Genomic DNA, 15,756 nt, shown 5'->3' on the forward strand with positions numbered 1-15,756 from the left:
TGTTGTTGCTGAGTGTTGCTGTAAACATGCCTTTCACCTCAATCCGGTGCCTCCCGGTCCCTGTAGGATTTTCTTTGGTTTATCTAATTTGCCAAATTGGTACTGAGAATACAATGTTTCTGGGACAGCAGTGACATCAGCTCCTGTATCTATTTTGAATACAGTCTTATGTTTGTCCACCAGTATGTCCGTCATCCATGGATTGACTTTAACTTCTGCAGAAAGAGATCCCAGGAAAGCAATATCAATGTCTGTATCTGTGCTTTCTGTAGCAAATCCAGCATTCACTTCACATATTTTCTTATTTCTACAGACCCTTGCAAAATGTCCCTTTTTCCCACAATAACTGCAGGCTGCTTCTCTAGCAGGGCATTGCTGCATACTGTGTCCTTTTCATCCTGTTGCTTTTGTGACATGTTGGTGCGAGCGGCGCTTTCGGTTGTCAGGAGCGCGCGCTCCCGCTCGCGTGAACGCGGTCCAACTGCGCGCCAGCAATGTAGCATGAAGCACTTCCTGTTGCTTCTTTACTAGCTCGCTCTGACGGGCTCTGTTTAACGCCTTCTCTAGCGTCAGTTCAGCGTCCATTTGTAGTTGTTCTGATAGTCTTTTATCTCTCAGACCCACGACGAATCTGTCTCACCATCTCATCACGCCAAGTTCAGTATCCAGCCAAACGGTGAAACGCGGTGTGAAAGCCGTCAATGGATTCACCCGTCTCCTGTTTTCCCCGCTCAAATATAACATTCCGCCGGGCTACGAAGTGAGCATCCAGCCGTCCTTTAACAGTCTCCTACTCACTCGCTTCTTGCGGAGTTAGATGCAGGGAAACCAGTATATCTTCTGCCTCGTCCCCCATGGTGTAGATCAGCGTATTTACTTGGTTTTCGTCCGCTTGTGTCTCCAAACCAGACGCGATACGGAACCTCTCGAAACGCTTTATCCATTTCTTCCAGTCTTCAGCTCTGAACGTGAACTTTTCTAGCGGGGCGACTTGAAACCGGTTCATGATGTTGTCGTTCTTATTTATTCGAGCCGTCAGTTCTCACTTGTTGTCTCTCTCTTCACTAAGTAGTCTATACTTCTGACACCATGTTCTGTTCTACGATATGTACATTCAGTAAAATCTTGAGGCTACACAGAAGCACGCGTGAGACAACTCCATCTTAGCAGGTGCTCTTTTATTCTGGTCCGCCCCCAAACACAATACAGCACAAAGGTTCCTATCCACAGATAGCCTTGTAACGGTTTGGGTTTGTTTAAGGGAGGAGGAGGCGGTAAACTCGACTGGACAGTTAGTAACTCACAACCACACTGGTACTGAGAACTCCAGTGTCGTCCTTTAATAAAATACTCTTCACCAACCTTACAAGCCCGGTTGAACGGCTGCTATACATTCATACATGAAATAAGCAGAGTCCAAGATAACCCGTAACGTTACTAAACATTCAGAGAGCTACGTGTCCGTCTCAGTCCGGGTATCCTACTGTAGCACGTTTCTCCCACGCTCTCTACAGAGAAGCAGTGGCGCATACATGTGACATCATCAGGGATACTAGGGTGTCTTAAAGAGATACTACACAATTACAACTGTTACAGCCTGATAGTACACCTTGAACTTCTGACCAGTGACCAGTTATCTAACAGTCAGCAACCAAACAGCTCCTAACCAGGAACCACTTACCGACCCGGTAGCTGCTAGCTGCTAACTGACCCACCGTTAACCAGCTAAACAAAGGCTGACACTTAACCAACCTGCTCCTGAGGTAGTCAGTTGGTTAACAGACATCTAGTTTTAACCAACCTGCTGCCAGTTGGAACCAGTGGTAGTTAAGGCGGTGACGGGCGGAGCGCCTTCTGTTTCCAAATCATGACCTCTGGAGGTTTTCTGCTCAGATCAATGTGTCTAAGTCAGCTGGCGTTTATTGCGCAGCAACAGGCGGGAGAGGGGCAGAGCAAATTAAACCTGATATCAGTTATTATCAATGATCATTATTGGCTGATCATTGGCCGATTGGCTGTTTCCAGGACAACAGGGCTAGACTTGCTGCAATGTGTCTAGAGTAAAGTTAGGTGGAAGGAGGACCTTGATGGGGGTCCATTTACAGGAGTTGGGCTCAGCTCGGTAGGAAAAGAACTCTGAGGACCTCATGTGATGGGATGCAGACGCATCAGAGCAGCAGATGCTTCAGGCTCTACAGCAATGACATTCTGGCTAGAATGCTGTCAGGGGGCGTGTCCAAACAGCAGTCAGGTAAAGAGGGCGGAGCCAGCAGTCGACACACCTGTTAGCCTGAGCTAACCAGCTTCTAAAGTCATTTAGACAATGCAATGTTCTCTGGCCAATGGGAAGATAAACATGGAAACCATCAACAAAGCAGCAAATACAGATTAAACAGAGCTACAGATGGGTCCCGACATGGGTCCCACATGGGCCAGACAGTGTGATTAGCTGGAGCTGACCTATGTGTGGCAGAACCCAGTGGGCCAGTCAGAGAACAGCACAGATCAAAGTAGCCAATGGGGAGGCAGCGAGCTCTCGCCTGATTGGCTGATGTGATTCTGAGGCGCTGCTGCTTCAGCTAACCCCCACAGTCCGTCCGTCGCATTCAGCAGCAGAATTTGCAGCAGCGTGCCGACACGCTGATAAACCCTTTAACACACTCGTTAACCCAACCACAACAACAACTCTCACACACACACGGTGTGTATTATTCATGAAGAATCAACTTCTTCCTCTCTCTGTTGCTCGGCCTGACTCACCTTTAAACACTGCTTACCTGCAGCTGGGTGTGTGTGTGTGTGTGTGTGTGTGTGCGTGTGTGTGTTATCTGTTTTCACTTTAAAGCCAGAACGTGTGTGTTTGTGTTTAACTCATTTTAACAGACACACACGCTGAAAAGTGTTTTTGACCTCCAGGTCTCTTTGACACTGAAAGGCATTGTGGGAGTTATCACACGACACACAGCCAGACCGAGTGTGTGTGTGGGTGTGTGTGTGTGTGTGTGTGTGTGTTTATATTTGCCTTGCAGCTTCACAGAGTGTGTGTGTGTTTGTTGTGTACAGCTGGCAGTGAGCTGATAACAGGCCTATTAGAAATATTAATATACCCTGAACCCACAGAGACACACCAAAGGCATCCACAGAGCGGGGTGTGTGTGTGTGTGTGTGTGTGTGTGTTCCCTCCGCTCGTTCTGATTGGAGCCAATCGACTAAAACCCGGAGTCACGGCATTCCTTCAGCCCTCAGCAGTGACTGACAGGCGGACAGAACCTTCCAAACCTTCTGAGAAGCGCCGGACCGGACCTGATGCTGGAGAACCAGGCCAGAACCTCACTGAGACGCTCCTGGGTCCAACCTGTCCACTGAGGGGTTGGATGGTGTTGGATGTAGGAGTTCCAGGCTCTACAGAACCAGACAACACGGCTGGAACTTGTTCTACAGCCTCCAGAACCGGGACCAGAGAAGAATCTGTGGAGCTGACGGGTCCAGCATCCTGACCCATTCTGTGTTCTGGATTTTTTCTGGTCAGCTTCAACAAAAGCTAACGGCGCCAACTGCTGCAGAACCTGAAATATCAGAACCGCTGAGAGCATCTGGACCGGAGCAACAACAGAGGGAGCGCTCCGGTTTGTGGGGTAAAACTGGTCTGAGCCTCCAGGTTCTGTTTCAGGTCGGATCCGGGCTGTGGAAGGGTTACTTTGATTTAATGTTCTGCTCAATGCTTCACACATCAGCCGGTAGGAGACTGAACTACAGAGGTGTGTGTGTGCATGGAGGGGCGCCACCAGGAATCATGGGCCCCCTGACAAAAAATTTAGATTGGGCCCCCCTGACCAGCTGCTGTTACAATTTTCTGAGTCTGCTTGACCCATAAAAAGCGTCACAATTTTAAAGGCTGCATCTGCCTTGCTTTCTGTGGTTCAATATTGATAATTAGCACAATATTTACTGCTCATGAATTTAACATCCAACAGTCCACATCCAGTATGCAAGTAGGTTGCTTAACTTTTTTCTACTAGTTTTAGATACTGAAATGTCTCCCCATGAGCAAAAGTCAAAAGCAACGAGCAAAATACACATAAAGCAATCCAGACTTCTAAAAATGCTATGTAGCTGCATTTATGCAAGCTGCAGTATAACTTTAATAAAAAATATGTTTTCTCCATATTTGTTAAAGCTGTCATGATGTAGCAGTTTATGAGACAGATAATCTGTGGAAACAATCAATCTCCTCCACCTCCTTCCTGAATTACCATTACTGGTTAAAGTAATGCACCATTCTGACCAAAAACAACCAATCAGAACCAGTAGGAGGGTCTTAGTGCTGTCAATTAGCCTCATTCACTCACTGCTAAATGTGCTAATGGGGGAGAAACAACTTATTGTTACAGGAAAATCATTTATCTGCCGTCATTGGTAGCTATGCTAACTAAACAGAGCACTCGCAGTTTGAATCTGCACAGCTCTGTGCTAGGCTAGCTGCAGCACGGCACAAATCGAGGAGGAGGAAGGATGAGCAGCACCACATGAGATGGTGATTGACAGCACTAAAACTCTCCTAAAAGGCAGAAGAAATAGACTTTTCACAAATTATGCCATACTGTCACAACATAATGACAGTTTTAACAAATATGTGAAAAAACATTTACATAGAAGTTACTGCAGCTTTAATTTCACTCAGGAGAGAACAGGTCAGGAGGGACGTGGGTTAGAGCTGCTGCTGACTGACTCATCTGTTAAGTGGTAAAAGGTACAAGTTAAATATATGAATATGTTGGTAATTATTTTCCTTAATTCATTAAATGCTAGTGAAATGGAGGCAAACAGTCTGTAGCTAAGCTAATTATGCTAAATGGTTGATAATCTCACACAGTCTACCCACCTCTCTTGGAGAAAACATGGGTTATAAATTAACACTCTCTCTCTCTCTCTCTCTATGTATGTATAGAGAGAGATGTATGTATATATATATACATACAAGTAACCCTAGTCAGAGGGGTTACATGCAAAGATATATATATATATATATATATATATATATATATATATATATATATATATATATATATATATATATATATATATATATATATATATATATATATATATATATATATATATATACGACATAACCAAGTGGCGGGCATAGTGTACAGGAACATCTGTGCAGAATATGGACTGGAAGCCCCGAGATCGAAGTGACTGTATAGCTCAGTGGGTAGACACCAGTCTACCACCCGGGAGACCGGGGTTCGAATCCGGGCTGGGGCGAGTTACAACAGTGCAATTGTGCAATTGAGCTATGCAGTGTGGGTCCTTAGGCAAGACCCTTGGAGCTATATAGCCTACCTCATAACATGAGAGACATTGATACGCATGACATGCCGGCTCAGACGTCGCCCGGCCAAACAAGGTCTGCGTCAGGTGCTGGGGAACCAGAGCACCTTGATGAAAAATGGGCTACTGGAACAAGACGGAAATGGGCGAGAGACGAAAACATGGATCTGTTGGAATGCTACTACTCAAGTAACCCTAGTCAGAGGGGTTACATGCGACACCCACAGTCTACAATGACTGCCAAACAACTAGTAGCTCAGTGTTCCAACATCCGCAAACGGCAACTGCTATCACAACTTGAGATTGACGAGGTACAACACAAATGCTACGGCAAAAGGGAGGAGCCCAAAGATAAGGTCAGGGGGGAGTTAACTACTCCCCACCCCGAGACTGGGTATGCAGCCCCAGTAATGAACGAACTATCAAAGCTGAACGAGACAGCAACTGACCTGAGAGAGAGAATCGTGGCCCGAATGAACACCAGGCAACCCCGACGCCAATTACAACGGCTGAGTGAAGTACCATCAGAAGATGATGAAGAAGATGTGAATGCAGCATTGAGAACAATCCCTACCAACACCATAACAGAAACCAATGAGCTGATATACAACTCAGCATCAGTGATCCTTGAAATGCTTGGCTATAAGAGCAACTATGAGACCCAATATCCATCATGGAAAAGACGGTTAGAGGCTAAGATCAAGATAACAAGGAGGGAAGTGAGCCAACTGTCAGAGCTCCAAAGAGGTGCAATGAAAAGACCAGTACCTAAGAAGTACAGCCAGATGCCCATACCTGACCAGCTGCTACAGAATGGGACTCACCCTGAATGGCTAACTGAAGGGCGCACAATCCTGATCCAGAAGGATCCCTCAAAGGGTTCAGTCCCATCCAACTATCGGCCGATAACCTGTCTCTCTACAACATGGAAGCTCATGTCAGGCATCATAGCAGCTAAGATAAGCGGGCACATGGATAAATACATGAACACGGCACAGAAGGGCATCGGCATAAATAGCAGAGGAGCCAAACACCAACTCCTTGTAGACCACACAGTCACCCGAGACTGCAAAACCCGACACACCAACCTGTGCACCGCTTGGATTGATTACAAGAAAGCCTATGACTCGATGCCACACACTTGGATCATTGAATGCTTAGAGATGTACAACATCAATAGGACTCTAAGAGCCTTCATTGCAAACTCGATGGGGCTGTGGAAAACCACCCTTGAAGCCAACTGCAAACCACTTGCACAAGTGTCCATCAAATGTGGCATATACCAAGGAGATGCTCTGTCCCCACTGCTGTTCTGCATAGGCCTGAACCCCCTTAGCCAAATCATCAACAAGACTGGCTACGGATACCGACTCAAGAATGGGGCCACAATCAGTCACCTCCTCTACATGGATGACATCAAGCTGTACGCCAAGAACGAGCGAGACATCGACTCACTGATCCACACCACCAGGATCTACAGCACTGACATTGGGATGTCATTCGGACTAGAGAAGTGTGGCCGGATGGTTACAAAGAGAGGGAAGGTCATCCACACAGAAGGGGTCTCACTCCCAGAAGGAACGATAGCAGACATAGAGCACAGCTACAAGTACCTGGGAATACCACAAGCAAATGGCAACCTCGATGAGGTCACAAGGAAAGGAGCCACAGCCAAATACCTCCAACGAATAAGGCAAGTCCTGAGAAGCCAGCTCAATGGCAAGAACAAGATCCGTGCAATAAACAGCTATGCCTTACCAGTAATCAGATACCCTGCCGGAATAATTAGCTGGCCAATGGAAGAGATAAAGGCCACGGACGTTAAGACTCGGAAGCTGCTAACCATGCATGGAGGGTTCCACCCCAAATCCAGCACCCTGAGACTGTACACAAGCCGTAAGGAAGGAGGCAGAGGACTAGTGAGTGTGAGAGCCACTGTCCAGGATGAAACATCCAAGATCCATAAATACATCAAGGACAAAGCCTCAATGGACGATGTGCTCAGCGAATGTCTCAGACAATGGGGAACAGAGGACGAGGTGCTGGAGGAACCATCATGGGAAGACAAGCCCCTACATGGGATGTACCACCGACAAATAACTGAAGTGGCTGATATCAGGAAATCCTACCAATGGCTGGAGAAAGCTGGACTCAAGGACAGCACAGAGGCCCTCATCCTGGCCGCCCAGGAACAGGCACTAAACACCAGAGCAATAGAGGCTCAGATCTACCACACCAGACAAGACCCAAGGTGTAGGTTGTGCAAGGAGGCCTCTGAGACAGTCCAGCACATAACAGCAGGGTGCAAGATGCTGGCAGGGAAAGCATACATGGAACGACATAACCAAGTGGCGGGCATAGTGTACAGGAACATCTGTGCCGAATATGGACTGGAAGCCCCGAGGTCAAAGTGGGGAACACCCCCAAAGGTGGTGGAGAATGACCGAGCTAAGATCCTGTGGGACTTCCAGATCCAGACAGACAAGATGGTAATGGCGAACCAACCGGACATTGTGGTGGTGGATAAAGAACAGAGGAAAGCCGTTGTGGTGGATGTAGCAATACCAAGTGACCACAACATCAGGAAAAAGGAGCATGAGAAACTGGAGAAATACCAGGGCCTCAGAGAGGAACTGGAGAAGGCCTGGAAGGTGAAGACCACAGTGGTGCCTGTGGTCATAGGGGCCCTCGGGGCAGTCACCCCCAAACTGGAGCAGTGGCTCAAACAGATCCCAGGAACAACATCAGACATCTCAGTCCAGAAATGTGCAGTTCTAGGCACAGCCAAGATACTGCGCAGAACCCTCAAGCTCCCAGGCCTCTGGTAGAGGACCCGAGCTCAGAGGATGAAAGAGACCACCCACAGAGGGTGAGAGGGGGGATAATAAAATATATATATATATATATATATATATATATATATATATATATATATATATACGACATAACCAAGTGGCGGGCATAGTGTACAGGAACATCTGTGCAGAATATGGACTGGAAGCCCCGAGATCGAAGTGGGGGACACCCCAAAGGTGGTGGAGAATGACCGAGCTAAGATCCTGTGGGACTTCCAGATCCAGACAGACAAGATGGTAATGGCGAACCAACCGGACATTGTGGTGGTGGATAAAGAACAGAGGAAAGCCGTTGTGGTGGATGTAGCAATACCAAGTGACCACAACATCAGGAAAAAGGAGAAACTGGAGAAATACCAGGGCCTCAGAGAGGAACTGGAGAAGGCCTGGAAGGTGAAGACCACAGTGGTGCCTGTGGTCATCGGGGCCCTCGGGGCAGTCACCCCCAAACTGGAGCAGTGGCTCAAACAGATCCCAGGAACAACATCAGACATCTCAGTCCAGAAATGTGCAGTTCTAGGCACAGCCAAGATACTGGAGGAGAACCTGAAGCTCCCAGGCCTCTGGTAGAGGACCCGAGCTCAGAGGATGAAAGAGACCACCCGCGGAGGGTGAGAGGGGAATTATTTTTATTTTTTTATATATATATATATATATATATATATATATATATACATTTTTTTTTTTTTTTTGCTTTTGAAAACCTGATTTTATAACTTTTCCTAGCAGCATAGTAACTGCCGCTGTATTCAGCTGCAGCTTCTACTGACTGTAGCTCCATACGTGACAGTTCAGCCCAAGCAGGAACAAACCATTTAACGCAGATAGGGGGGTTCAGGGCAAAACCGGATGTGTGTTATTTGGTCTGGGAGGGGCAACATTAAATTTTTACTCCTAAAAACAATCTTTGAAAATACAATATGATTCATTTTGTATTTGACAGGACCCCGATTTTTTTATTTTATGTCTGTGAATAAAATACAAATAATTAAATTGTGGAGGGCCCCTGCTGGTCATGGCCCCTAGAATCATCATCACTTTTCACCCCTTTACTGCGCCCTTGCGTGTGTGTGTGTGTGTGTGTGTGTGTGTGTGTGTGTGTGTGTGTTGGGACAGATCTGTCTGGTTGCTGGGTTCGGCTGTAGTTAGTCACACGGTGAAGCAGGAAGGAGGTGAACTCTTCCTCCTCCTCTTCCTCCATAACTCACGGTGAACAGACTCTAACCGCCTCCTCCCTGTGTGTCCCCACTCAGCCTGTCTTTCACGTGATTGGCTCTGTGATTTAGGACTGCTGCATTCTCATTCGTCAGCGGGTTAACCTCTGTGAGCATGAGCGTTATCTGCCCGGCTCATTGTGAACTCCGGCTGTCCGTCCATAACTCAGGCAGGAAGTGTGGCAGGTCAATAGGAGATAAGACAAAGGCGGCGGCGGGCCAAGCAGAGAGGCAGCGAGCGTTAAAGCGACGGTTCGATACTTCATTACTCTGACATCAAACCTGCAGCAGCATCTGAACCTGCAGGAACAGCAGTCTGACCGCCTGAGGACTGCACCACTGCACCTGAGCTTCGTTAACCAGCTAATTAACTCCATCACCCGACGGTGTCCACATTAATGACAAGAACCACTCGAACCAAGAAGCCTGAACAGTAAAACCTCCAGGAATCGTTTTTCAGGATAATCACTGAAACAACCATGTCCTCCAGGTCAGGGAAGACTAGGAATGTTCCAGAACGAGCAATGATACCAGTTACCATGACGACGCAGATGCTACACAGCTCTAAGTTATGATGTGAGGTGACCTTTGACCCCATCCAATCACTGAACAGATGCTGAAAACAGATACATGTGTGGATGAGACAAAATTTTCTGAAACTGGAATTATTAGAGGAACGATCCAGAGTCATAGATCTAGGGTTATCGATCACAGCTTCAGTTGTTCCATCTGTAAACCACAGATCAGGCTGACCTCTGACCTCTGACCTGAGCCTCCAGAGCCACATAAAGCCGGTTCCTCAGTGGACCTTCCAGCAGCTGCAGAACATTCAGGCCCAGAGGACTAAAGTCTGAGACCAGAGAAACTCATCCAGGATTTAGTGGTTTGATTCCTGCAGCAGGTCAGACTGACAGACCAGAAGCTGCAGCTGGAGATCTGACTAGAACCAGGAGGGTAGAGACACCACCTGGTTCTACATCACCTGGTTCTACACCACCTGGTTCTACACCACCCGGTTCTACACCACCCGGTTCTACACCACCTGGTTCTACACCTCCTGGTTCTACACCACCTGGTTCTACACCACCCGGTTCTACACCATCTGGTTCTACACCACCTGGTTCTACACCACCTGGTTCTACACCACCTGGTTCTACACCACCCGGTTCTACACCACCCGGTTCTACACCACCTGGTTCTACACCTCCTGGTTCTACACCACCTGGTTCTACACCACCCGGTTCTACACCACCTGGTTCTACACCATCTGGTTCTACACCATCTAGTTCTACACCACCTGGTTCTACACCACCTGGTTCTACACCATCTAGTTCTACACCACCTGGTTCTACACCACCTGGTTCTACACCACCCGGTTCTACACCACCCGGTTCTACACCACCTGGTTCTACACCTCCTGGTTCTACACCACCTGGTTCTACACCACCCGGTTCTACACCATCTGGTTCTACACCATCTAGTTCTACACCACCTGGTTCTACATCACCTGGTTCTACACCACCTGGTTCTACACCACCCGGTTCTACACCACCTGGTTCTACACCTCCTGGTTCTACACCACCTGGTTCTACACCACCCGGTTCTACACCACCTGGTTCTACACCATCTGGTTCTACACCATCTAGTTCTACACCACCTGGTTCTACACCACCTGGTTCTACACCATCTAGTTCTACACCACCTGGTTCTACACCACCTGGTTCTACACCACCCGGTTCTACACCATCTAGTTCTACACCATCTGGTTCTACACCACCCGGTTCTACACCACCTGGTTCCACAGCATCTAGTTCTACACCACCTGGTTCTACACCACCTGGTTCTACACCACCCGGTTCTACACCACCTGGTTCTACACCACCCGGTTCTACACCATCTAGTTCTACACCACCTGGTTCCACAGCATCTAGTTCTACACCACCTGGTTCTACACCACCTGGTTCTACACCACCCGGTTCTACACCACCTGGTTCTACACCACCCGGTTCTACACCACCCGGTTCTACACCATCTAGTTCTACACCACCTAGTTCTACTTTAATCTACTGCTGGTAGTTTATAAATCACTGAACGGATAAAGACCTGCTGCTGGCGTTCTGACTAACCCCAGGAGGTGGAGGCCGTCACAGTGGACAGGTCCAACCCGGGTTATGCTTTTTATTCATAAGTTGAGCTTCATGAAGCATTTCTAAGCCCGTCTTTTTTTCTTGCGTTGCCCCTGGATGTCGTGCTTTTTGCTTGTTTGTTGTTTAATTCTCCTTCTCATCGTAAAGCTCTTTGCTGAAAATGTGCTCTGCCAGTAAAGTTACTTTGCCTTGCAGTGCCCCAACAGGAAGCCAGACGTTCATGAACCTGAAATCAGTTGGACTGTTACATATGATAGACCAGGGTGTCCAGGTCCGGTTCCCCTGTCCTCCAGGGATAGTGTCCTATCTGGGTTAGAAGTCTCTGCTCCATCCCAGCTGATTCAGATGGTCCAAATGCCTCTTCAGCAACTCAAAGGTCTCCAGAGGTTCTGCTAATGAACCTTCATTGGACTCAGGTGTGCTGAAAACAAGGAGGGAACTAAGACATGCTAGAACTCTGGACACCACCGAGTTACACCGATAGCAGGAGAAAAAAGCTGCACGCTGCACAGATCTGATTCAGTTTGACACAGATAAGAAACAAAACCACAATATTCATAAAACCATGTTGGGAAAAGGAAGGCCTGAGAGGGGCTCCCTGAGGAACTCCACCTGGACCCACCAGAGCGTACCTGCAGGGATCCATGGGTTGCTGTTGGGCCGCCCTCTGGTGTCGCCCTGCTCCCAGTCAAAGTCATCCTCCTTGGATTGGACCAGTGTGCAGTCTGGACCCTGACCGGCCAGGCATGCTGAAAAAGAACCAGAAAGATCTCAGTCACGGTTCTGATCCGCTGTGAATCCGAACTCAACCAGGTTGGTTCTGGCTCCATCAGAACACGAGTTCTGATGTCTAGGAAACATCAGACCCAAAGATCTGAACTAAACTCAGAGTTCATGTTGAGATAATGAAGTAAACTTCATTTAAACCACAAAGTGTTTAACAAAACGTGAGAAATAAAAACAGAAAATCAAACAGGAGCTGAATGAAGGAAGATCTGGTCACTTCTACATTTCAGCCTGAAGTCGTGCAGGGAGTGAAACGATGACGCAAACAGTTTGAGGACAAACAGCCTGAATGAGACGTTTCCCTCCAAGGTGAGCGCCTGGTGACTGCTGTGAACACACCTGTCTGCTTCCCCTCTAACTCATCATTACTTCTGTCAGTTTCAAGTTATCTCAGTGACCACCACAGAGGGCCGCCAACAATTTTGTCCATGTGTTACTGAGCTAACGTTCTTCGATTTTACTTTGACTAGGATACAGTCCTCTTCAGCTTAAGCTCAGCAGTAACTGGGGTTCTTGCTCTTGTTCGTGGTGCAGGCCGAGAGAACCAAGAGTTCAGACTGAGCATGAATTCAGAATCAACTTAGAACTAGTTCTTCAGGATGAACTGGTTCAACGTTGGATGGAGGACTGAACTGGTACCAGCTCAGTTCCTGGGCAGTTTGGTTGCCTGGCAGTCTGACAGGCCAGGCCGCCGTGCACTGGCGCCGCCTGTTGGGCCGACTGACCACCAGCAGGCATGGCGGTGGAGTGTCTTCCTGCACCCGAAGGTGGACGGAGTGGAGATCAGAACGGCAACCCGAACCACAACCGTCAGCAGCATCGCTGTAGTAACAACACATGGATGAGAACAAACCATGTGAGGTCCGTTTGGGTGGTACCGGTCTGTTCCAGAGCTGCTGTTGATCCTCAAGACACCAGAACCTGCTGCGTTGAAGGACATTCTTCTTTGGCCTGGAGATGTTCTCCAGTTCAGAACCAGTGTTCCCAGTTGTCCATTCAGTCCTTGAAGTTTGGGATTCTGAATTGTCCAACTAGATGCAGATGCAGCCTGAAGAAGCCGTTTCTGCGGTCCAGTCGGGCCACTGCACTGCCTTCGCGCTCGGCAGAGGCAGCAGATTGTAAACATGTCGTTCTTCAGAGGGAGACGGTTCCAGTTCATTACCATTTCCCAGCATGCTCGCTGCCGGCTCCTCACACACTCATAATAGATGGAAGCCTCCTCCTTCCTCCCGACTCAAAGATGTCTAAATCCCTCCATTCATGCCGCCACACACACCCACTCTGAGGTTGTGTGTGTGTGTGTGTGTGTGTGGCTCTGACGCCTCGTCAACCTCTCCAATGTAATGACTGCGGGTGTGTGTGGCCGTCATCTGAAAGCCTTGACATTAAATAGCTGGAAGGCTCATTTTCTTCCTTTGTAACAGAAGGCGCATTAAACACACACACACACACACACACACACACACACACACACACACACACACACACACACACACACACAGGATCATCCCGCTGGGCAGTGTTAGCTCATCAACAGATACCAGACACAATCTGTTTAATCTGCTTCTATGAATTTGCATCTATATAGCAAACTGAACACACACACTAACACCTAACACACACACGCACACACACACACACACACACACACACGCAGCCCAGCGCTGCCTCAGGAAAACAGAAACTAATCTGAGCTTCTGAGTGGCTGAACAGCAAAGATGAGTCTGGACTTGATGACATGAAGCTAAATATAACCCAACAAGCTGCTCCACTTGGTACAGATGCTGGTACCGCTGGTTCTGCTGGTACTGGTGGATCATATGGTTCCGCTGCAGATGGTTCTGCTCCGTCTCCTCTGTTTGTCCAGAGGACATTGTCCCAGAAGTCTCATCCTCCATCTTGCTGCAGTTTTGCTAACGTCAGCCCAGTAGCCATCTTGTTTCCAGAGAGGAAACCCTTCCAAGCAGTCTCACAGGTTCAGGGTCATGACCTTTGACCTTTGCAGCCTGACAAGCAGCGTGTAGGTTTTTCCTCAGATGTAACTAAAGTTGTAAAATGATGTTGCTGTATGAATCCTCTGGACGAAGGAATAAACCTCGATCCTGGTTTGTTCAGAATTCTGCAGAAGGAACTTGCAGGTTCCCAAAGATGCTAGCCACTGATGCTAGCTGCTAATGCTAGCCACTGATGCTAGCTGCTAATGCTAGCCGCTGATGCTAGCTGCTAATGCTAGCCGCTGATGGGGAGGAGGAAGCATCCCAATGCTCGTTGGAGACTACTGATGGTCACGGCGTTTGGATATAAAATGTCTGAACAGAAAAACATTCACTTCTTCTTGTTCATCTAAACTCTTTCATTGTTTTCCAAGTTAAAGTTATTGATCGCTGCAGCGCCGATAGATTATGTATCAGTTCTACAAAAAGTGATTTATTTCTAATTTAGTTAAACTAATAAAATATTTTTGTGGAATATATAGCAGGTGTCCATTAGCATAAGCTAATCTCAGTTAGCCTGTTCCAAATCCCTCTGAAATTTATCCGGTTTGTCTACATTCACAGCTGATGATGAACTGTAACATCCCATAATTTATGCTTCTGTTTTCATCCATCTCTGTATTTTGTTTCTCTCAGTAGTTTTAGTTTGTAGCTTCAATCATTATTTAACTGTCTCATAGTTATTATTATTATTATTGTTGGATACTGGAAACAGGAAGACTATGTATGTTATGAATTAATGAATGGAATCTGGTACGATTATATAAGTTAAACTTCATACTCCTCACAGTCGCCGAACAAGTGGAGTATTTACATGTATTTGAGTATATTTGGTAGTAAGGTATTGTATTTACACTTAGAAACATGAAAGTCTTAATTATTATGTTTTATTTGTTAAATGTCTGTCTGAAAAATAAATCATCATCATCATCAATTTCATGTTGCAGAGAATTCATTCATCCATGTCTGGATCTGATGAGGAATCAGCCGGTGTTTACCCTGAGCACCGATCTGCTCCCCGGACCGGATCAGACTGGACCAGACCGGGTCGGGCCTTCTGGGTCATTCTGACCAGACTGGACCGGATCGGACCTCGCTGCACCGATTCTGATGAAAGCATGTGTTGAAACCTGAGGAGGGGTCGTGACCTGCGACCTTTGAGATGGGGGGCAGGGGCCGCTGTGGGCCTGCTGATGTTGCCATGGAGATGAGTATCCCACCCAGCTGCTGCTGTCCAGACTCTCGCTGTTTCAGGATCGATGTTTCAGGTGGGATGGTAGCCGGCTGTACCACTGGTGGCTCCTGCTTTGGCCTCATAGAGCCGCTGAAGCCTGTCTGGTGGCCCAAAGTACCGCAGCCCAAAAGTCTCGGACAAGATTCCTCTACGTCCCCTTCATGAACCTGGGTTAACCATGAGCTACGG

At 47.6% G+C, this 15,756-nt stretch overlaps 1 protein-coding gene across 3 annotated transcripts in view; it reads right to left on the minus strand.

The window, feature by feature from the left end:
- The window catches only part of LOC106908549 (receptor-type tyrosine-protein phosphatase mu-like), a 121,473-nt gene that overhangs the window by 82,272 nt on the left and 23,445 nt on the right, over positions 1 to 15,756 (minus strand). For all 3 annotated transcript variants that reach the window (XM_088013253.1, XM_088013254.1, XM_088013252.1), the window contains exon 2: positions 12,186 to 12,302. In XM_088013253.1, coding sequence (XP_087869379.1) covers positions 12,186 to 12,302 — 117 coding nt within the window. The remainder of the gene's footprint in view (positions 1 to 12,185; positions 12,303 to 15,756) is intronic.

This window comes from Poecilia mexicana, unplaced genomic scaffold (genome assembly GCF_051168715.1).
Source record: "Poecilia mexicana isolate PSO_F unplaced genomic scaffold, ASM5116871v1 scaffold_15, whole genome shotgun sequence".
NCBI classification, from domain to species: Eukaryota; Metazoa; Chordata; class Actinopteri; order Cyprinodontiformes; family Poeciliidae; genus Poecilia; species Poecilia mexicana.